General features: G+C 45.5%; 2 protein-coding genes across 2 annotated transcripts; both read right to left on the bottom strand.

Moving 5' to 3' along the window:
• Nucleotides 1–770: 770 nt before the first annotated feature.
• Nucleotides 771–3,944, bottom strand: ptmab (prothymosin alpha b). Its single transcript, XM_037457997.2, has 5 exons — nt 3,766–3,944; nt 1,879–1,944; nt 1,703–1,787; nt 1,530–1,615; nt 771–1,448 (listed from the first exon to the last, which is right to left on the bottom strand). Exons 1-5 carry the CDS (start codon nt 3,808–3,810, stop codon nt 1,404–1,406), a joined length of 327 nt encoding a protein of 108 aa, XP_037313894.1. The 5' UTR covers nt 3,811–3,944; the 3' UTR covers nt 771–1,403.
• Nucleotides 3,945–17,863: 13,919 nt separating this feature from the next.
• phb2a (prohibitin 2a) lies at nt 17,864–22,515 on the bottom strand. The gene is made up of 10 exons (XM_037457984.2): nt 22,391–22,515; nt 21,451–21,580; nt 20,905–20,989; nt 20,314–20,393; nt 19,963–20,147; nt 19,665–19,794; nt 19,308–19,411; nt 18,833–18,910; nt 18,622–18,698; nt 17,864–18,096 (listed from the first exon to the last, which is right to left on the bottom strand). Exons 1-10 carry the CDS (start codon nt 22,409–22,411, stop codon nt 18,078–18,080), a joined length of 909 nt encoding a protein of 302 aa, XP_037313881.1. The 5' UTR covers nt 22,412–22,515; the 3' UTR covers nt 17,864–18,077.
• Nucleotides 22,516–23,447: the final 932 nt, after the last annotated feature.

Raw genomic sequence — 23,447 nt, 5'->3', positions numbered from 1 at the left:
CTACATTGATGTTCTTGATGCTGTCTATAAGAAGCAGTACTTGGAGGGCCTTAGGACCCAGGGGGGTTCAGGTGAGGGGAACGTCCTGGGGGAGACCGCTACGGCTCGTTACCTGAGTAAAGAGTGGTCCTCTCACGTTATGTGTGTATTTAAAACAATAAAGTACTAGTTACTAATAAGTAATAACTTGGGTTCCATAAACTCCGTCTGGAAGAGAATTAAAATGAAAAGATGTCTCTGCCTTTCATGTAAGCCGAGCAGCGTCTTAGGCCCGCCCACAATGCTGCCATTGGCTGAGAAGCCTGATGACGCCACTCTCAAGCCAATACTGATCAATACCCACCATGATTTTAATTTTAAGATTTAAAGTAGTAACTGTAAATGTACTGCAGTAAAGTGTACAATACTTTGATTTATAAAAGAAGTAATACTCAGGTCCCCCAAAGCTTAAATTATTGATTAATGATAAAACATGTGTACATAAATATATATGAATAAACAATTAGATAAAAAAAAAAAAACTAATCGCAACTATGAGATAAACTAAAGATAATTTAATGTACTTCAAGGGTAAAACATGTAAATACATATTTATTAATCATGTATTTTCATGCTGTACTAACAGCATTTTCATATTTCAGCTGATTTATATGATTTTTATTATGTAGCCCATAAAAACAAAGTGAATCTAATTATTTCATTAAGGAGCACCATATTTAAAAGACACTCCCTCATAAGAAGAAGAGGACAAAACAAGCAGAGATACAAAGTACAACTCACAAAATAAAAGTCCGGTTTATTGTCAAACAACAAACTTCGCACATACATCAAAACAGGCCGTCATAAAACAAAAAGAAAAGCAGGAAAAAGAAAAGAGGCTCCTCTCTTTGGCCTTCAGCCTCCCATACAAACAAACTAGTTATGGTACAGCTAAAGTACATACATTAAATTTACTGGAATGCTCTGAGTTCAACGGCTTTAAGAGGTTTGTTTTTCTTTTGAAATATCGTAACAACCAAGTTAAATCTTTCCTTAAAGAAGCACCGATTTGGTCTGACGAGATCGCTGCCGAGGGGGAAATCGACCCCCCCTCCTAACAATATGTACAAAAATATAAAATGTAAATAAAAATACAAACAAATTCTCCTTTTCGTGTTGTTGTTGAAGAAAAGCCGGATTTCTGCGTCGATGTGTTGGCGGGTTCTTCTAGAAAAATGAGTTGAGCGGTTTCGATGTTGAACTCTACTTTCTAATGACCATGTGGGGGTTTTATTTTCATTTTTATTATTATTTTATCCTTTTAAATCAGTCCTCCGGGCCCTCCACCTGGGACACATAAAAACGGTCACAGGTGGAGAACCAGGAAGTGGTTCAGCAGGATGGGGCGGGGCCAGAGGGACACATCAATCATCGTCGTCGGTTTTCTGCTTCTTGGTTTCGACGTCGTCCTGAAAGAAGCAGAAGAAGGTCAGTGAGGTCAGAGGAGAGGTTGTGACCTCATGGTTGGGGGGGGGGGGGGCTCGCCTCACCTCGTCGTCGTCGTCCTCGTCGTCATCGGCTGCCCGCTTTGTGCCGCCCTCGATCTCGTCTTCGTCGTCATCCTCGTCCTCCTCGCCTGTGGCAGAAGAAGAAGAAGAAGAATGAGACTCAACGAGCTTTTACACAAAACGCCACGTGAGATGTTTCGGTTGTTTGTAGCTACCTTCTCCATCGTCTTCCTCGTCCTCCTCATCCACCTCCTCGTCATCGTCGTCGTCATCTACCTCGGGCTCGCCGTTCTCGTTCTCCTGGAGACAACATTTACAAAGAACCCGTGAGAAGCTGTGTGGAGCTCAGCGTCCTGTAGAACACCACAGAAGAAGAAGAAGAAGAGGCTACCTTCCCGTTGGTGGCAGCATCTTTGCCGTTCTCCTTCTCCTCCACCAGCTTCTTCTCTTTCAGCTCCTGATGGACACAAGCACCACAATTAGAAACTCGTTTAAACATCGGAATAAAACTTCTGCACAATGCTGCTACCTGCCCTTCTACCTACTGGCCCAGATAAGCCCCAGTGCATGCTGGGAGCTACAGTTCACAGAGTGAAGCCTCCTATTTAACGGCCATATTTGTCCCTGTAGACCCCCCCCTCCTCCTCCTCCTCCTCCCACTCCATCCCCTCTAATGTGTTGTAATCTGATACTCTCAGTGTGGCCTGCAAGGCACTCTGGGTAATGTAGTCTCCCCTGTGCTGCCTCCACTGCCATATGTCACGAGACACGCCCGGGAGAGGCACTGCAAAACCCAGAATGCACTGCTCCATTTAAAATAACACCGAGGGAGGAGGAGGGGGGGGGGGGCGGAGGAGGAGGCGGAGGAAGAGCAGGAGGAGGGAGGTGGCGGAGGAGCGCTGCTGGTAACGGGAGGACAATAGACGACGACACATGGCAGGCTGGAGCCTACGGGGGAATGAGCCGGTACCGGAGCCCACAAACCGACTAATACTCATTTTCTCCCCTCGACCTACTTCCACCGGAAGACTATTTATAGCGCCGTTTTATCCCCGCTGCTCGCGCACGAGCCCCCACACATACACCGTTATTGATTAATTGCTCTCGATAATCTTATTGCTTAAAATCCATTAAGCCGTTTAAGGAGCACCGGCTGCTGCGGGGGGAGGAGGAGGAGGAGCTCCGCGAGGAAGGAAACAGGCGTTTGTGCGTAAAAACGCTTCTCAACTATAAATAGTGTCCGAACGCGCACACCAAGCCGCCCCCCCCCCCCCCCATATGTTCATTTGTTCTAATCGTCCACAGTAATGCAGCTCGGTGCTGCTCTTATTATTAAAGAGCTGGAGCCTATTCTCTGCTACGGAGCCCCCCCTGCCCCCCCCCACAGCGCGCAGAGCTATTAAAGTTTTACCCGATGCGATCCAAAGTCCAACTGGGCAGATGCTCACTTTTACGCACACGGACGGTTGGCTGCGAGGAGGAAGAAGAAGAAGCCCCGTGCGGCGCGCACAAAGAGGGGAAACCAATCAGCGTCACGAGCACACACGCACCTCCACAGCCCGGACACGCGCGCGCACACACACACACACAAGAAGCCGCATTTACAGAAAAATAAATAAAAACTTTCCCCCGAAACACCGACGCGCTCCGCAAACAGACCAAATATCGGGAGTAAGAAGCGGAAGCCGCAGCTCTCCGGTCCGCGTTCCACCGGCGCAGGAAACACTTGGAGCTCCGAAAGTTGACATGGCGAGAATTACGCACCGCCTCCCGGTCCGTCCTCATTCAAACGGACAAGTTCGCACCGAGAGAGAGATGATTGGGGGGGGGGGGGGGGGGGGGGAGACCCCATCGCTGTTCACAACCCCCACAACAACAACAATAATGGAGAAAAACATCCACACGGACCCAACTGCCGTCAACCCGCCCGAGAGGTGCGAGTTCAAAGAATAAAAGCGGGGAGAGCGTGCGCGCGCGTCGGAGCCGCTTGTGTCCGGAACCTCCGTGTGCGCGTCTCTGCGGACGGGAGGACGGAGACCGTTTGTATAAACAAAGAACCCCGCGATAATGAGGACACGACGCGGTGCCGAGGGGGGGGTCCATCAAAGACGGGCATCTTCTCCCCCCCTCCCTCCCCCATCCAGCGTCCCACACTCCTCCGGAGTCCGAACGCGCGCGAAGCGACGACGAAAAAATAAATAAATCTAGGTCCCCCCCCCCGCCGCCGCTTTATTGTGCGGAGGGGGCTCGGTGCGGACCCGCGTGGGGGGGCTCTTACCTTGGCAGTGAGGTCCGAGCCGGAGTCAACTTTTGTGTCTGCCATTGTTGTTTCAGTCTTTCTTTAGTTGATAAAATAAAGGACGGCTGCGAAATGAAAGGGTGGAAGAAAGTAAATCCTCTCCTCGCGGGATCGATCAGAGTGATTTGGTGCCAGTGGCCAGCGCTGCTACCGGCCGAGCCTTTAATATAGGCTGGTGGGCGGGGCCGGGCGGGGGGACGGCGGCCGCCGATTGGCCCACGGCCCCACAGAGGTGTTCTCCCCGTGCGCGTCGGAGTGGAACAATGGCTGACCACGCCCCCTCTGCCCGTCTTCCTCCCGTCCGCCACTTGTCCTTTTCTCTGCTGGAACAACGAAATACAACTTGATAAACACACCGGTTGAACCGTTAAATTAACCAGTAAATTTATTTGTAAACAAAACGTTAGTTCGCAACCATCTGCGCATTCGGTGTGTCAAAGAGTCGGCTTTCCGTTGACGTAAGTGTCAGAATTTGATTGATTGATGTTCATCCGGTCGAGTGGTGACTACGGAGCGTTTCTCCCGCCCTCCGACGCGACCGGGGAACAGGACGAGTCTCAAAGGGGGGGGGCACGGCCGCCACGGACCGTGTTAGGGGGATTAGAGTATTTTTACAACGCAGCTATCACCTCTAATCTCGCCCCCACGAACACGTATCAATCACATTACGACGGCGTAAAGGACGCCGCCGCCATGTCTAACGGCTCCCGTTCTCAGCCCCGCCCCCTTCACGGCGCCCATCTTCGAATCTCCCCCATCTCTCTATCTGCGCACTTGACGCTTTTAAAATTGGTTTTCTTAATAAAACCTGGTAATTCGTGCCTCAATGTTCGATAGTCGGATGAAACACACACTCTTTATCGAAAAGCCTCGCTGCAGGGAGGGGGTAGAGTTCGGTGCTGGTGGCCTCGTTTCCTCAAGTCGCCATTGTTACAAAAAAAAGCCCCGTGGAGGGAGGGAGAAGAAAAACAGTGCGACACAACGAGACATGCGGAGAGACAAGTGCGGAGGAGAGAAATAGATATGTGCTCATGGGCTGACACGCATTCTTATGAAACACACGTTTGGCTTTTTTCCTTACCGAGTTTTGTAAACATGGCTTTTACAAGCTGAACATGTGAAGGACAAAGCGGCACACACACAAAAAGCCGCCGCCATTGCTCGCTCGGGATGGGGGATGGGGAAGGTGGGGGAGTGCTGGCTATCGGACTCACATTCACATTCTGCTCCGGTGACGCACAGTGCCGCGTGAGGACGACTCCGATTGGTCGGCCCGAGCGTAGAATAAACGCGGCCTTGGCGCCAATTGGCTGCGCGCAGACGTCCGTCAAATCAAAGCGAGGCTCCGTCGGCGCGCCGCAAAGAGCGGAGCCTGGCTCCGGATCCGGACCCGGAGCGCGTGGACCTGCTTCACTGTGGAGTTGAGTCTTTTCTTTTCTGCCGCCATGATGTGCAAGAGATCAAGTTTGTTTGAGGGAAGACGACCTCTTCTTTACATGTGTTATTGAAATATGAATCTGGGGGTGTAAGAGTGACTCTTTATCAGAAGCGAGCTGTCTCCCATCTCACCGTGTTTTGTGTGCGAGGTTCATCCAACCTGGAACATTTACAGCTTTGATCTTAAAGACCCAGCGATTACATTGAGTACTTATGTATTTGCAGTATTACGACTTGTGGAGACATTCTCGACGAAAGAAAACCACCCCCAACTATTTTAATTCATTAAATACATACGGAAGCGTAGCGCGCTAAACAGCACGTGAGAAACATTAGTATGGAACCAGTATAAAGACTTCCCACAATGCAGTGCGGTAGTGGCGTTCACACGGACACATGTCAACAAGACAAAACGTGTACGTACGTTTACGCTTGTTAGAAGTTGTGTATTTGTGGAAAAGTAGGTTTCTTATTATGTGGGTCACGTGAGGATTGTCGCGTGGTTGCCATGGTTACCAAAAGAGGCAATTGCACTTTGGGGCGTCCAAAAAATGGGTGCTAATGTTTATACAGTATAATGTTAATAAAACAAACCAAAGCCCCCCCGATTTAGAGGGCCCCTCATGAAGCCACAAGTTCATAGTGTGGCAATTGGTTGAATATAATTTGATTAACTGCAGATTTGTGTAGGAATTCACGCCTTTGAAGTTGAAATATCGACTAAGACAGGTCCTGGATCAGCACTTAATCCTCCGTTACACGAGGCGGGCCGCCAGCCGCCAGGGACTCGTGACGAGGGAACGACATCCATCTGTTCTTCTCTGGGATTCTCCATGTATATATATCTATGTGCAAAAAATATATATATACAAATATTTAGGGAAGTCATCCCCAATGACTACGTAAAGGGGGGGATCGTACCAAACAATTAAGCCGTAAACATTTGAATGCACGTTTTATGAAAATCTAACACATATAAAACCTACTGTGTTTTAACTCAGACCTTTACAGTCATTGCATGACGATTGATCGGAGTAAATACAGGAGAAGAAAGGACGAGGAAGGAAAAGGAAAGAAAGGTGGAGGAATAACAAGAAGGAGGCCAAGGAAATGAATTAGGAGGAAGAGAAAGGAGGGAGAAGAAGGGAAAGGAGGCAGAGGGAATGGAGGAAAAGGAGGGAGGAGGAGAAGGAGGAAGAAGAAGGAAGACAGAGAGGCGGTCTGACCTGTTTGGACCTGCAGTGAAGACGCCTCCAGCAGCAGCAGTTGGCCGAGAGAGCTCATCAGCGGAATACAAGGAATGTGCCGTGGTTGGTGTGACGGGTCAGGGGTCAGGAAGGGGGAGGAGCCAGACAGACGTAAAGTGTGACCTCACATTACAGCAAAGATAAAGGGGCTTTTACGTGTGTAGGTACTCGTACTTTAACGTGTAATGTGTGTAGGTACTCGTACTTTAACCTGTAATGTGTGTAGGTACTTGTACTTTAACATGTGAGGCTCTGCATTTACTGCTGTGAGAGAACAAGAGTACTCCACAGGTACCTAGATACCTTCGCTAACACAGACCACCTAACCGAGGAGGAGACACCTTGTTTAATCCAGTGGGGCGGGGAAGGTGGACACCATCAGGGACAAACAGGAAACAGACCCACACTGGGACATTTGTTTCAGTTTTTTCGCTGCTGTTGGCCTATATGAAGAGTTTCTCCTCATAGCAATGAAAGCAGAAACGTACCTTTCAGGAGAGGAGCTTCACCTGCAGCTCATTCATAAACGCTTTCCTTCACTCACATGTCTCACTGTGGGTTTGTGGTCACACATCACTTCATACTTCATGGTCATCTAGAGGCCACTTGATCACATGTGCTCTACCTGAAGGTCATCTGGAGGCCACTTGATCACATCTGCTCCACCTGAAGGTCATCTAGAGGCCAATTCTTCACATCTGCTCCCCCTGAAGGTTATCTGGAGGCCACTTCATCACGTCTGCTCCACCTGAAGGTCATCTACAGGCCAATTCATCACATGTGCTCCACCTGAAGGTCATCTGGAGGCCACTTCATCACATTTGCTCCACCAGAAGGTCATCTGGAGGCCACTTCATAACTTATGCTCCACCTGAATGTCTAATCAAATGTGTGTAGGTACTACCACTTTAACATGTAATGTGTGTAGGTACTAGTACTGTAAAGTGTTATGTCTGTAGGTACGAGCACTTTAACGTCTAACGTGTGTAGGTCCTAGTACTGTAATGTGTGAAGGTACTAGCACTGTAACGTGTAACGTGTAGGTAATACTACTGTAATGTGTGTAGGTACTAGCACTTTAACGTGTAACGTGTAGGTAATACTACTGTAATGTGTGTAGGTACTAGCACTGTAACGTGTAACGTGTAGGTAATACTACTGTAATGTGTGTAGGTACTAGCACTTTAACGTGTAACGTGTGTAGGTACCAGCACTGTAACGTGTGTAGGTACTAGCACTGTAACACGTGTAGGTACTAGCACTGTAACGCGTGTAGGTACTAGCACTGTAACACGTGTAGGTACTAGCACTGTAACGCGTGTAGGTACTAGCACTGTAACGTGTGTAGGTACTAGCACTGTAACGCGTGTAGGTACTAGCACTGTAACACGTGTAGGTACTAGCACTGTAACGCGTATAGGTACTAGCACTGTAACGCGTGTAGGTACTAGCACTGTAACGCGTATAGGTACTAGCACTGTAACGCGTGTAGGTACTAGCACTGTAACGCGTGTAGGTACTAGCACTGTAATGTGTGTAGGTACTAGCACTGTAACGCGTGTAGGTACTAGCACTGTAATGTGTGTAGGTACTAGCACTGTAACGCGTGTAGGTACTAGCACTGTAATGTGTGTAGGTACTAGCACTGTAATGTGTGTAGGTACTAGCACTGTAATGTGTGTAGGTACTAGCACTGTAACGCGTGTAGGTACTAGCACTGTAATGTGTGTAGGTACTAGCACTGTAACGCGTGTAGGTACTAGCACTGTAATGTGTGTAGGTACTAGCACTGTAATGTGTGTAGGTACTAGCACTGTAATGTGTGTAGGTACTAGCACTGTAATGTGTGTAGGTACTAGCACTGTAATGTGTGTAGGTACTAGCACTGTAACGCGTGTAGGTACTAGCACTGTAATGTGTGTAGGTACTAGCACTGTAACGCGTGTAGGTACTAGCACTGTAACGCGTGTAGGTACTAGCACTGTAACGTGTGTAGGTACTAGCACTGTAACGCGTGTAGGTACTAGCACTGTAACGTGTGTAGGTACTAGCACTGTAATGTGTGTAGGTACTAGCACTGTAATGTGTGTAGGTACTAGCACTGTAACGCGTGTAGGTACTAGCACTGTAACGTGTGTAGGTACTAGCACTGTAACGCGTGTAGGTACTAGCACTGTAATGTGTGTAGGTACTAGCACTGTAATGTGTGTAGGTACTAGCACTGTAATGTGTGTAGGTACTAGCACTGTAATGTGTGTAGGTACTAGCACTGTAACGCGTGTAGGTACTAGCACTGTAATGTGTGTAGGTACTAGCACTGTAACGCGTGTAGGTACTAGCACTGTAATGTGTGTAGGTACTAGCACTGTAATGTGTGTAGGTACTAGCACTGTAATGTGTGAGGATCTGCATTTACTGCTGTGAAAGTGAGAGTGCTCCACAGATAATATATACCTCCACCTCCGCTGCTCTTGCGCCTCCTCCTAAAACATTAGTGTTCATCACTTTAAAGGTGCAGCACATTTTACTTTGCTTATCTACAATATTACCTAATTTATTTGTTTATTTATGCAAATCATCTAGTACTTCCAACATGTATTAATCAACATGTAATTATCAGTTATTAGAAGTACTTAGCGGTACTGCTTCAGTAGCCTCATAGAGTTGCTAACATGAGTTAGTGCTTTGCTCAAAGGCAACTCCACGGTGGTAATGAGAGGGACTCTTTGATTTGTGCTAGTTTGGAAATCCAACCGACGGCCCTGCAGCCACAAGTCGGCCTCTACAAAATACTCCTAACCCTAATTATTAGTATTTTCCTGTACATTCTGAACTGCAGTGGGGAAGTTCTGAGGTCAACAACTGTCAGCTGATGAGAAGGAAACGAAATAAACAACAGAAAAACTGCCTGAAACTCAGTTTGGTGTAAGATGAGTATCAGCATATGAAAACAGCATATGAGCTGTCCAACATCTGAAACAGGAAGAGGCCAAAGTGAAACTTCCTGTCAGTGAGACAGAAACAGAGCAGCAGACTTCAACTCAGAGCTTCATCCCAGAGCTTCAACTCAGAGCTTCATCACAGAGCTTCAACTCAGAGCTTCATCCCAGAGCTTCAGCTAAGAGCTTTAACTCAGAGATTCATCCCAGAGCTTCAACTCAGAGCTTCATCACAGAGCTTCACCTCAGAGCTTCATCCCAGAGCTTCACCTCAGAGCTTCAACTCAGAGCTTCACATCAAATACGACAGGAAGTAACAAAGCCTCATATTTGTTTGGTCTCAGCACTGATATCGTTGACCATTTTGTGAGATTTTGTGAAAATGCCACCAAAGAATAAAAGATATCCAAAGTTATTGCACCAGAGTAACGTTAGCTGTCAGAGCACAGGTTGTTGTTAGCTAACGTTAGACGCTCAATTGTCCTTTTTGGTAAAGATTTTATTAAATTGCTCATTTGGTTGTTTTGTTCATTAGGGCATTATCTGGATGCATTCAGGAAACTCCACGCTGTAACTCCAGCTCTGGTGATGGACAACCAGCTAGCTAGCCAGATGTGGAGACAAGTTAGCTAGCTAGTAAGCTAACACGCTCTGTAGACGGTAGAGCTAGCTAGCCTCCAGCTATGCTCCGTCTTTGTGTTCGACGAACGAAAGACGTCTGCTGCCCAAGGAGCTGACCTTTAGGTCACCGCACACCAGCTTTGATTTGAATGAAAGGTTTGCGAACAAATCAAGCTCCAAAAATAAATAATAAATCTCCCCGTTGCATCAACATCAGCATTAATATTTCCACCTGATCTCAGTGAATGTCGTGTGTGTGCAGGTCAGCGGGTCAAAGTGAGGCTTTGACCTCCTTATGATACGGCTGAACGGAGCATGCTCAGTCTGCACCCCCCCCCCAATACACCCCAAACCCTCACACACACACACACACACACACACACACACAGTCAGACAGATGTCTCTGGTTGCAGCTCGCAGCCCATTAGTCGTGTTTAATTATTGATCTCTATTGAGTCCTGCAGCAGGCAGATGGACACACACGCACACACACACACACACATGCACACACACACACACATACACGTGGTGATGTCACCGGTCAGTGTGTCGTGTGCATCTGATGAGCATCAGCGGTCTTTATTTTTTGTATCATGAAAACTAACTGTCCTCCAGATGTAAATAACAGTTTGGAAGCAGCTGTTTGTAGAAGCTTCCTGTTCAGGCCTCTGCCTCCATCTGCTGGTCCAAACCATCCAAACCATCCAATCCATCCACTTCATCCAATCCATCCAATCCATCCACTTCATCCAATCCATCCAAACCATCCACTTCATCCAATCCATCCACTTCATCCAATCCATCGTTTAACATTTCATTCATTTCTTGTGAGCAACGTGAGCAATATGTTCTACTGTTTGTGTTGGACCTGTGTGACTTATATTTGAGGTATTTAATCAGTTGAAGTTGTGGGAGATATTTATTTTTAATCAAGAAGTTTTCATTCAAGGTAAAACTGTGAAGTTATAATTTCAGAGTTAATGTTGTTATAATGATGGAGATAATTTAGTAGTAGTAGTAGAACTAGTAGTACTACTTGTAGCAGCAGTACAACATGATGCAGAAGTGGTACTACATGTAACACTAGTAGGAGTAGTACTACATGCAGCAGTAGCGGTGAAAGTAGTACTACATGTACTGCTAGTAGTAGAAGTACTTTCAGGAGTAGGTCTAAATGTATCTGCTGCTCTCTTGTGGTCAAACCATTATTATAACCATTTTATTTCATTTCATCTACAACTCAAGTAAAAATTTGTACTATCCTTTATTTTCGTTTTGTTTTGTTTTTTCTAGTTTCCTTTTTAATTATTGGTTAATATGTTCATTCTATTGTTTACATTTATTTCCTCCATGAAGGTTCCTTCGCAGTACTTTTATACTTCTACAAGTTTTCTCTAAAGTGTTTTATTCTCAGATTGATTCCAGATTAAATGTATGTTTTTAATAATCAGTAGTGGTCAATGCCAACTCTTTACAACAATAAGGTGATTTTATTGATTATATATATATATATATATATAATAGGGCTATAAAAAATGAACAAATAATAGCAAATTTTGAAAATCATCACGATTAATGAATGTTGTTGTTACGATGTTGTTTTTAATGAATGTTTGTTTTACTTCTAAAGGCTAAATCTTAAAAGTAATGAGTAATCACTGAGTAAAGTGTGTATTTTAAACACTGTTGTTTAATTTTTTATGTTATTTTTAACACAAAACTTCACCCATGTGATCATGTTGGAGCCAGCGACTCTTCCTGCTTCCTCCTGCACTTTGCTCTCATCTCTCCATCATTTAACGTGTTTGAAGTCCCAACAATGTCCCCACAACAGTCTTTTAGGGACACAGTGGTCCTCTGCAGGGTAGATGTTGAGATGGAAGTAGCCTAGCAGCTAGCTTAGCCTAGCAGCTAGCTTAGTATAGCGGTGCTTTAAGTGGTCCGTTTGCCACTCGTCCCCTTTCTGTTGGACACGTGGAGGACGTCCTCTGCACAGTTCTGTTTGTTTTACTTCAGATGCAAAAAAGCTCATATATATATATATATATATATATTAGGGCTGGGACTTTAGCGCGTTAATTACGATTAATTAATTACAATGTGGATTAAGATTAATTAATTACACAAAAAATAACACGTTAAACATTTTTTACGCATTTTTACACTTATTTTTTGCACCGCGGAACGTTTCTCACTGGATGAGATTCGGAGGACCGATAATACTGGAGCACCAACTAGTGTTCATGACTTCAGACAACAACAAACCACAGTGAACATGAACGAAGAAGCTGACGAGACCGTGTCGGGTGGAATGGGAAATCTTATTATAATAAACACACGGATGGAAGCGTCGATAAGAGCATGGTTGTGTGCAAGCTGTGCAACAAGGAATTCACATCGAGCCTCAAGTATCACCTCAACGCAACACAATTAGCAGCTAGCGTGGACGTTAGCCCGACTCAGTACAAGGACCCACACCCAACCCACACTGCACCAGATGACTGGTTTAAGGACCAGGGTAACTAAGTCCACGTCTGAAAAAATAACCAATGTTATGAATGTACTTGAAAGTATTGGTCTACTTAAAAAAACCTAGTTTACAGAAGGTCTACTTACCTATAGGCTACCTGAATTTCTGAAAGTACTATATTTCTAATTATGCTATTGCTACACTTGTCTGCTGGAATTGGTTGAACAAAAATAAAAATCCATGTGAAAAAAATTACTTCTCACTGTTCTCAGGTCAAATATTTATGCAATTAAAATGCGATTAATTTCGATTAATCAATTACAAAGCCTCTAATTAATTAGATTAATATTTTTAATCGAGTCCCGGCCCTAATATATATATATATATATATATATGCAAGCTATATATATATATATATATATATACTGTATATATAGGGTTAGGGTTATATACGTGTGTGCGTGTGTGCAGTGACTGGTGAGGCCTCTAGAGGGCGCCATCAGAGCTGCACACGTCTCCTCTGTGGTCACAGGCGAGTGGTTGATGCCCTGTGGGCTGAAGTACATGAAGTACACTGTTACCATTCAGGGTACTGGGACACTGTAGGTTTGGTATTCCTGCTGTTTACCCCCCAGCTGCTGTCGTCTGTCTGCCCCCCCCCCCCCCTCCCAGAACCCACCCGGCCCACGGCCACCGACATCAAACGCTCCTTTGATACGCAATGGCCTTTGTGTGTGTGTGTGGGTGTGTGTGAGTGTGTGTGTGTATGTGTGTGTGTGTGTGGGGGGGGGGAGGGTGCATCTTCTATTCTGGTGTAAAATCTGAGATCAGGTTAAAGAGACGCTCAGGATGTTTGATTTAAACATATCAAATAAAGACAATTAAATCATACCAGAGATGTAAATAAACACCTTTAAAACACATTAAACATCTTTAGAAGTGAACATGTAACATTATTACGTCACTTTAAAGAGAAACTGAACCTGGAATCATTTTGGGATAAAGATCAGGAAACAAATGTATAGGGGTAGATTATGTAGTTCAATCCTTCAGAATAAAAGTCTGAGCTATGACACACTGTGTGTGTGTGTGTGTGTGTGTGTGTGTGCGTGCGTGTGTGTTTCCACTTGACCTTTCCACTTGTTCTTTTTCAGCAACTTGTTAAAGTTAATAATTTAAAGCGAGTGTGTGTATGTGTGTTTGTGTGTGTGTGTATGTGTGCGCGCGCGTGCACGGCTCACTGTAGGCCTGCATGTGAACGTGGAGCTGCAGACAAAGACAGAGCAGCTTTTGTTCCTGTGCGCGACACAAAGGCCTCTGCAGGCTCCTCAAATGGCGGCCGGGCCGGAGGGGGGAGGGCGGAAAGCCCGGAGCGGAGCCGCAGCAGCTCGGGACCGGATCCGGACTGCGATCTGGTTTCAGCTTGTTCCTCTTTGAGGTGGAACTGAGACACTCCTGACATTAATGAACGCTCACCTGCAAACACGTTCATGTGGAATGTTTTGTATGTTTTCTGCAGTTGAAGATAAATAGAGTTTCATAGACCAAATAACCTGGTTTCCTTCATTTGGTGGAAGAAGAAGTTCTCAATGTTCTAAAACTTTCCTTCAGAGCGATGGGATGAGGGACCAAGTAGAGATAATGTCTCTATTTTGTAGAATTCCCTCGCTCAGATTTAGTAAAAGAAGAAGTAAGAGCCAGAAAAAAAGGAGATACAAATAAGAAGGATGTGAATAACTATTTAAATTGAATGTAGAATGAATGTTGACACTGAGGGTCAAACAGACGTGAAGAACGAGAAGCTCAAACTATGTTCACTCCTGCAGGACGTTACTGTGTGCCTTCCTATGAAAGAAGGTGAAGACATGACGGGACATGAGGACCATCATCAGCGCACACACACACACACACACACACACACACACACACACACACAGACATAAAGACACACCCAGACACACACACAAGCCAGTAAGTGAGTCTAAAAATAAGAGGACTCGCCCTCTGAGGCTTCAGGGAGGCGCAGTTGCGCCTTGCTGGAGGCTCTCTGGTGGATGGAGGTTCTCTGGTGGATGGAGGCTCTCTGGTGGATGGAGGTTCTCTGGTGGATGGAGGTTCTTTGGTGGATGGAGGATCTTTGGTGGATGGAGGATCTTTGGTGGATGGAGGATCTTTGGTGGATGGAGGATCTTTGGTGGATGGAAGATCTTTGGTGGATGGAGGTTCTCTGGTGGATGGAGGTTCTTGGGTGGATGGAGGTTCTCTGGTGGATGGAAGATCTTTGATGGATGGAGGATCTTTGGTGTATGGAGGTTCTCTGGTGGATGGAGGCTCTTTAGTGGATGGAAGCTCTTTAGTGGATGGAGGTTCTCTGGTGGATGGAAGATCTTTGATGGATGGAGGATCTTTGGTGTATGGAGGTTCTCTGGTGGATGGAGGCTCTTTAGTGGATGGAAGCTCTTTAGTGGATGGAGGTTCTCTGGTGGATGGAGGATCTCTGGTGGATGGCGGCTCTTTGGTGGATGGAGGTTCTCTGGTGGATGGAGACTCTTTGGTGGATGGAGGCTCTCTGGTGGATGGAGACTCTTTGGTGGATGGAGGCTCTCTGGAGGCTCTTGTTTAAATTTTAATTTGAAGCTCAGACAAAAACATTTAGAGAATGAATTTTACCAGGAGACAGAAGCTAAAAAGGGCCTGGCGTTGGTCTGATGAGGTAAGAGACCAGGGAGAAGACAGCGCCCCCTGCGGGACGGGTTCCCCACTACTTGGTCTCTGCTCTGGAGGAAGGGGAAGAAAACACAAACATCAGGGGTGAACATGAGAAGAATGAGGAAGTGGTGGTTCTGTTTGTGCCCAGCGGCGGGAATCGTCCCTCCGGCCCGAGATCACTCTGCACACTTCCTGTTTGTCTCTGCAGCTTCAGGTTGGTTCTGGAGACATTAACTGTGATTGTATGGATAATAATGCCAAACTGTATATGTGCTATGGGGGGGGGGGGGGGTTCTGACACCCTGCTGGATTCTGTGATCTCAGACCATAGGCAGAAAAATCATCTTTATAAAAAAACATTTTCAATATAAAACTATAAAACATCATCTGACCGAGGTGAACATCATTTAATTAAAGGACAATGTCCCTCAGGGTCCATAACGGTGGTTCACTTCTTATATCAATTCATGCTCATTTATGAAATTCAAATTTAAATTGTACTTATAAAAATACTTTTGAATTTCTTGTGATTGGCGGATATTGTCTGCAAAACTCAAAAAATCTATTTAGATTATTCTATAAGAGACCTGTCAATCAGCCGAGCAGAGGAGTCGCCCCCTGCTGGTCACTACGTAGACTTCCTTGTCTACTAGTTTCTCCTCTGGAATCACACCTCCTCCTCCTCCTCCTCCTCCTCCTGGTATTCAGACTCTAAATCAGAGGCGTGTCTCAAATAAACGGTTTGATCTGCTGCAACTTGTTTTTGCATTTTTCATCATTCCTTTGATCTACAGCGCCCTCTGCTGGTCACATGGGAGCACCGGATTATGGCTGACGACACTGCGGAGAGCTGCAGAGCCCCCCCCCCCCCCCCCCCGTGGTACAGTACGGCACTGGCAGCCGCGGCGTCATGGCAACCGGAGCCATATTACCGGTGTGAGGTCAGTGTTTCCATGGTGACGAAGCAGATGAACAGTAATCTGTCCTTGTTTTATTTGCACCGTAGAAACAGAGAAGGCGGGGTGAAGTCAGTGAGGGGGGGGGGGGGGGGGCTTGTGTTAGCATGTGAGGGTGATCTCACTAAAGCTGCAGCCCCCCCCCCCACCTCCCCTTCTTCCTGTCCTTGAGCTGCAGATTCAGCAGGAAGATCAAAAAAACTAAAACACGAGGCGCTGCAACGCTGCAGGAAGCAGATGCAACAGAGGACACAGAGACCTGTGAGGGACAGAAAGACGTGTGAGGGACAGATGGGTCTTCTGTCCTCCATATTATTCAGCTGATTGGGTCTAGATTTTGTTCATAGCTTATATTTGTTTTTTTTGGGGCTCCAGCTCACCTCAAGAGAAGACATATTTCCTTTAAACATCTGGAGCAGCAGGTGAACAGATGTTACTTCTGTAGATCATATGAACATACTTCATACTTTATATATATATATACATATATATACATATAAATTATGTTTAAATAAACAAAAACAAGCTGCAGCTCGACACCAGCAGCGTGTTCATCATCTCCGACCCCCCCCTTCTTCGTCTTGGCATCTTTCAAACGGCGCGGAGGCTCCTGATTGGCTGGCAGACGCGCCTGTTTGCGTTAGGGGGCGTGGAGTGGCAGCCAATCACGTGTCAGCTCCGTCTCCCAGCCCCCCTGACTCTTTTGTTTTTGAACCCGTCATGAATATTCACTGCCTGTAACCTACCCCCCCTCCCCAGAGATTTCATCTTCACCCCCTCCTTCCTCTTATGTGGAGAATACAACAAGATGCCCCCCCCCTGCAGACTTTAGGCTCCTCCTGCTCAATGCTCAGGCTAAAAATAACTCAGCAGCCATCTTATCTTTTAGCTGTTGTTTTGGGCTGTAACACTGTGGAGGAGGAGGGGGAGGGAGGGGAGGAGGAAGAGGGTGAAGGAGAGGGAGGGAGGGGAGGAGAAGGAGAGGGAGGGAGGGGAGGAGAAGGAGAGGGAGGGAGGGGAGGAGAAGGAGAGGTGGGGAGGGAGGAGAGGAGAAGGAGAGGTGGGGAGGGGAGGAGAAGGAGAGGGAGGGAGAGGACTAAGGACAGACATGATGAAGGTCATGTGACCTCTGCAATGAGCCGAGGCCTCAGATCTTCAGCATCAGTGAGTCATGAGCAGGTGAACAATGGCTGGGATCCATCTAGCGTCTCTGGTTTCAGGGCCCTGTGGTCCTAAAGTCCCCTTTGACCCTCAGGGACACACTGAGGTCACCTGATCAGTGATTGGATTCAGTGATTTCATACTTGTTTTTTAGGCTCTTTTGTCATAACAAATAATTTACTTTTTTGTATGAAACTAAAAATAGTTAATGAAGCTACAGCTGCTTAGCTTAGCATAAAGACTGGAAACAAGCTAATCATCAGTAAATGATGATTAATCATAACGTCGGCAAAATTTGCTTGTTTGGTTTATTATATTTCTGTAAATTCCAACAATCAGTGAATAAACAATATGTTATGGAAATAAGTTAATTTCACTTTTTTCATTAGCTCTCTAAAGTATTAGAACTTATTATTTCATAATTCTACCAGTGAAGTTAATGTGAAAAACTCCTAACATTCTATTGTTTATTTTCTTCAGGTTGAAACACGACTTTAAACTCAACTCGTCTGCAGAGAGAAAAAAAGAAAAAACATCTTTTCAACGAGTGAAACTTTTATTCACAAAAAAAACAAAACATTTTCCTGCAGATGACAGATAACAAAAAGAGGACAAAGCATCGAGACTTTTACCGACACGAGGAACCTTCAGAATAAATCCTTTGCAGGTTAAAGTCTGTGATTCTCAGGAGGAACCTGATGAAGAGGAGGAGGAGGAGGAGTCTCAGGAGGAGGAATGGAGAGACGTCCTCTTACTTCCCGAGCAACAAACTGAAAGAAAACACAGTATTAAACAAACTTTCCTCTCAAACGCTGCATTCAAGGAGCTTATGTTCAAGAGAGCCTTCATTAAGTGTCCATGAGGTTCAAGAACAGCAGAAGGTTTCAGGATTTAACTCTGCCCCCCCACAGCAGGATTAAAGACCACGTTTCCTTCAACACAGATGACGTGGCGATTGATTCATGAGTCACGTGATCAGAGAAACGGGCGGCGAGCAGACGCTGGCGTTTCCTGCAGAGAGTGTGTGTGTGTGTGTGTGTGTGTGTGTGTGTGTCCTGCTAAAATGATGCTGGGCTGTAATAGTTCACCCGACTACATGAAATAGAAACATATGAACAGAAACGTGTGTTATAATCTCTACTTCCAGTCCTGAAGGTTCTGTCCAAAGAGGAAATCAAGAACACAAAGAGAGCCACGGCACAGCCCACTGGTTAGCTTAGCTTAGCACAAGGACTGGAAATGAAGGGAAACTGCTAGCCCGGTTGGTCCCAAGCAGCTAGATTAGCAAGACTCACTTGAAGTTGTCTTTGTCCTGCAGGTTGAGCACCAGGCTGTCTGCGTTCAGGTACACTTTGTTCTGGGACTGCGCCACCTGCAGCCAAAGCACACGCGTGTGAGGAGAGAAGACAGGTGGAGGCCCCCACCCTGCGAGCCTCCGCCCAGAGGGAACATGGGCCAATCCAGTGAGTAGAAACACAAGTGGAGAAAACAGAATGAACAAGTTACCGTCTTGGCGATGTTCTGCGCCGCACGGATCTTCCTGAGCTTCAGGTAGCCGGGGTTCTTGGTCAGGGCCTGACCCAGCTGAGGGACACACACACACACACACACACACACACACACACACACACACACACACACACACACACACACACACACACACACACACACACACACACACACACACACACACGTGATGAGGATCAAACTCAAGATGACACAAACCATCTTAAGTCGATGTTTACGGTTCTTCTCCATCTCATCTTTAATGTTTATGGCTCTCTGGTTAAATCTGCTCCATTTAGAAAATGAAAACATTTAAGGCCTCCATTTGTACAATATATTAAGAAAAGATTCAGTGTTGCTTTATACTTTCATATATTTGTTTATTTGCCGTCTCTAAGGTTTCCATCCATTATCGTGTATATTCAGCATATTGTTTAAAACACGTCCTGATTGACAGGTGTCGTATGAAGCTCACCATCTTTGCAGCCTCAGCTTCTCCCTCCGCCTGGATGATCTTGTGCCGTTGGTCCTGTTTGGCCTTTTCTACGTAAAACTGAGCTCGCTGCGCCTCCTGCTGGGCTGCAAATACACAAGAGATCATATCAACATCAACATGTACAATAATACATACAGATTATATATATAACACATTCAAAATATTATTTTTGAACAAAAGCATTTGAGACAAATTCTCTCCTCTCGTATGTGTTAAAGTTCTATTGATCAAATCCAAACTTTAATGACCTACTTTATAAAAGCCAGTCTAGTGTGATGAAACAAAGGTCAACTACATTCTAAGTTGTAACTGGTCTCCTCCTTTGGTCCCACTCACCGACTTGCTTTGCCTCCACGGCGGCCGTGTACTCGCGGCTGAAGCTGAGCTCCGTGATGGCCACGTCGTCCAGGATGATGTTGAAGTCCTTCGCTCGCTCAAACAGCTCTCTGCGGATCAGCAGCGACACCTTGGGGGGGGGGAGGGGGATCAACATTGAGGCTTTGCACAGACCTGAAGATAAACTCCTCCTTCATATTTCCGTGGGGCCATTAGTACTCGTGTGGCCGCGCAGCGCCACCAGACAAACATTCACACCTACAGGCGCCATGTCGGGTCGAGACACATCAGCGCGTACCTGTGCTCTCTGCGTGATGAGCTGGGAGGCGTTGAACTTGGCCACTACGCTCTTCAGCACCTCGTTGACGATGGAGGGCAGCACGCGCTCGTCGTAGTCCTTCCCCAGCTGCTGGTAGAGGGCCGGCAGGTTGGAGGCCAGCGGCCGGGACAGAACCCTCAGGGAGATGTTCACCATCTGGAGGTCTGAGGAGAACGTTCGCGACCTTCAGATAAAAGTCTCAAAAGTAAACGGATGGAGATACTCTGATCCTCAAGGTTGCTTAAAGCTTCCTTCTCTGTAGTGACCAGCAGGGGGCGACTGCTCTGGTCCCATAGAGGTCTGATGGAGGTCCAGATATGGGAGTCTGACCTTTGCTTCCAGTGAGGGAGGAGATCTTGCGGGGTCTGGCTCTGATGTCGTAGATGATGGGATACTGGATCCAGGGAATCCTAAAGACAGCAACACACGTCAGACACACTTCTTCTGGATCGTTCACAAACTAAACTCATCTTTTATCTTTCTCACAAAAACACGTCTGCAACTTTGTTTTTCCACTCATTACATTTTTCCTGCAATATTTTATTCACTAGCAAATCAAATGATGTATGAGGAAATCCATTGATAAGCACAATATTTCACCTCTTAAACTTAAGAGGTTTCCCATCCACCAATGACAAGGATTTTAAGTTAATTTCACTGAGACTAAGAAAATTGACATAATAATTAAACATTCTCCAGTGTGGGAGTTTATTCCTTTAAAACGATCATAGATGTATGCTGCAGTTTGCTCTTACTAATATCCTTTAAGAAAATTCCAATGATCATTTTCCCCTTTTATGAGTTTCTGGCTGATTATTGCTGTAGTTTTACAGATTTGCTTTATTTTCTTTGTGGATCAGAAGGTGAGCCGCTGTCCCGGATTTTATTTTAAAGGGCGGGGGTCAAACAAGATGCTTTTACCTGAAGTGGAGACCTTCCGAGAGGACGGTGTCCATCTGCATCCCTCCGATCCGGTTGAAGACGACGGCTCTCTGTCCTCCTTCAACTAGAGGACACAAAGGCATCTCAGCATGTGTCCTTTTGTCCCATCTTCTCTTAACCTCCAATTCCTCCTTTCCCTCAACCCCTCCTCCCCTTTGCTACCATCAACCCCTTAACCACCCTGCTAATGTCCATGCATGACACCACTAAGCGGAATACCGCATCTGTATGTTTGAGTAATATATACAGATAGCTTTTTATTGTCCTGTTGCAAATCCAATATATATCCAGTATATTTTTCTGAAGATAAGTTGCATTTTGACTGTGTACATGAATGAATGAATATCAAGGAGAACCCGGACGTCCAGCAGGTCACTGCCGTGTTCATGCGAGTGATAGATGAAGAATATTCATGCATCATCCCCCTTAGGTTTACAACGTCAGGGGGTGCATTCGTTTTGCATTGCTGCACACCTTTCAGGTCGGAGGGGCGGGGTTATAACGGAAGGGGAAACACTGCATCACCTGTGTACGTCGCCTCCTTGACTCCGTAAGCCAGAGCTCCAGCGCCCATCAGCAGCTTGACGCCGAGTCCTGCACCCCGACTTCCTGCTGCCATGCGGGCTGCGATCTGACGCAGCTGCTGCAGAAAACCCTGAGGAACAAGATAGAAGAGTTCATTATTAATGGATTATTATGTGAACGGGACACCGAGTGACCTTCCTACTGAAGGTTGGCTCCTCACAACTACTCTGCAAGGACCATCTCCGGACTGCGTTCACAAATACAGGCGCATAAATGCTATTTATAGCCATAGTTAGACACAACGCGTGATCTCTCTTGAATGTGGGAACCCTCACCTTTAATTCGGAATGACGCAATAACCAGTTTGTTTGTAACTGGTACTTCTGAACGTCAGCTGCACTGAAACATCAGCGCATTGTGTGCAACGCTCTTTGTAACTGAGGCTTTTGATGATAATTGAGCAGTTGCGTTTACTACATGTATCCCGAATTCAAGAAGATATTCTATAAAAATACCAAACGAGTTTAAAGCGTTGTTTTACCGTGCTTGAACTTATAAGCGATGTATTAACGTTATATGTGTGAGAAGACGTCCCTGCCTACGACGTAATTACTCAACTATTCCCGGTAAAAGAAAAGTTACATGTCACCCAACCGCCGTTAATACGCTTTAAAAAGTAGGCCATCGTTGGTATCGGTCGGTCTGTTCGTCCTGAACCTGTCTGAAGTTAGCTAACGTTACTTTAACTGTGAGCTAGCTTAGCGCTAGCGCTAGCTTACGTCAGATAAGCCCGACTCACGTGTATGACTTGCTGTTTCAAAGCGCACTAATGTCACGTGTCGGCGTCCTAAAAGCGGGAACCGGCACGACGGTTTGAACCGTGAAGAAGGAACAAATGTGAGCTGCGTGCGTTTTAAAACGGGGGAAAAGAAGCACTTACGCCGGGATCTTTATTCGCCATGCTCGTCCTCTCTGAGTCTGCTGGAAAAAACAGGTGAAGAAGAGTGGCAAGGTCAAGCGTGATGACGCACTTCCGGTGGCACGGTGCAACATGGGAAATGTAGGATTTCGCTTGGGTTGAGTTGTTTAACAGTTACGGAAGCGGTTCACTTTATGTTACAAATCGGTAATCTTTTTTTTAAACATCTGTAAAAAACCGGTAAAAATACACTTTCACTTCATTCCTTCATTGTTTTCAGATACAATAATTCCTCCTTTCCTATTTTCCTTCCATTTACTCCTTATTCTTTTCCTAAATAGTTTCCTTCCCTTTTCTCAATTCCTTATTTCGTTGCCTCTTTTCTTTTTTTCCCTTTCTATTACTTTGGTTATAGTTAGCCTTTCACCTCCGTCTTTCCTTCCTACACTTACCTACTATTTGACTTTTATACTAAGCTTGTTCTTTCTGCCCCATCTCCATTTGTTGCCTTTACTTTACTTACCCTAATTCATATTCTCTCCTCCTTGTCTGCGCGTCACATTTCCCTCCTTAGTGAAATTCATGTTTTGTAGTTCATAGAATGTAAATATGTTTGGTTATTAATCATGTAAAATGCTCAAATAGTGACTCTTCAAGTGAAAACAATGAGACAACATTTTAAATTCAAATTATCACACAATACATTCAATTATGTGACTTTTAAAATCAAAATTCTGAGATGCTATGTTAAATTGAGCATGTGTCAAGACCTGTACTATATATTATATTGACATATATTATATTGACATGTGTCCTATATAAAATCAAATTGTGTGTGAGTTTTAAAATCAACATTATGAAACACAGAGTGAATTCATCACTTTTAAACATGACAGGATCGTCAGATATTAAGACTTTGGACTTTTGAAGTTGTTAGATGGAAAGTTAATCGTTTTAAACTAGATGATCTAAATGAAACGAATGGTGTAGTTGAGTTTTTGAAGTTAATGACACTAATGGACCTCCGCACCTGGATGCTGCTCGCTGATTGGCTCCCGCCTCGGTTCCTCGAGAGGAA

The sequence above is a fragment of the Pungitius pungitius genome, chromosome 15 (assembly GCF_949316345.1).
Source record: "Pungitius pungitius chromosome 15, fPunPun2.1, whole genome shotgun sequence".
NCBI classification, from domain to species: Eukaryota; Metazoa; Chordata; class Actinopteri; order Perciformes; family Gasterosteidae; genus Pungitius; species Pungitius pungitius.
This window is presented reverse-complemented; position numbering and strand designations above follow the sequence as displayed.

Bases quoted from the DNA above. Each gene is read 5' to 3' on its own strand.
- ptmab (XM_037457997.2), bottom strand. From the start codon at position 3,810: ATGGCAGACACAAAAGTTGACTCCGGCTCGGACCTCACTGCCAAG. The intron at 1,616-1,702 runs GTAGCTACAAAC...CTTCTGCCACAG, and splicing joins CGAGGAAGACGATGGAGAAG to GCGAGGAGGACGAGGATGAC. The intron at 1,449-1,529 runs GTGAGGCGAGCC...TGCTTCTTTCAG, and splicing joins ACGAGGACGACGACGACGAG to GACGACGTCGAAACCAAGAA.
- phb2a (XM_037457984.2), bottom strand. From the start codon at position 22,411: ATGGCGAATAAAGATCCCGGC. The intron at 20,148-20,313 runs GTCAGACTCCCA...CGTTCTCCTCAG, and splicing joins CTCCCTCACTGGAAGCAAAG to ACCTCCAGATGGTGAACATC. The intron at 18,699-18,832 runs GTAACTTGTTCA...CTTTGGCTGCAG, and splicing joins CGCAGAACATCGCCAAGACG to GTGGCGCAGTCCCAGAACAA.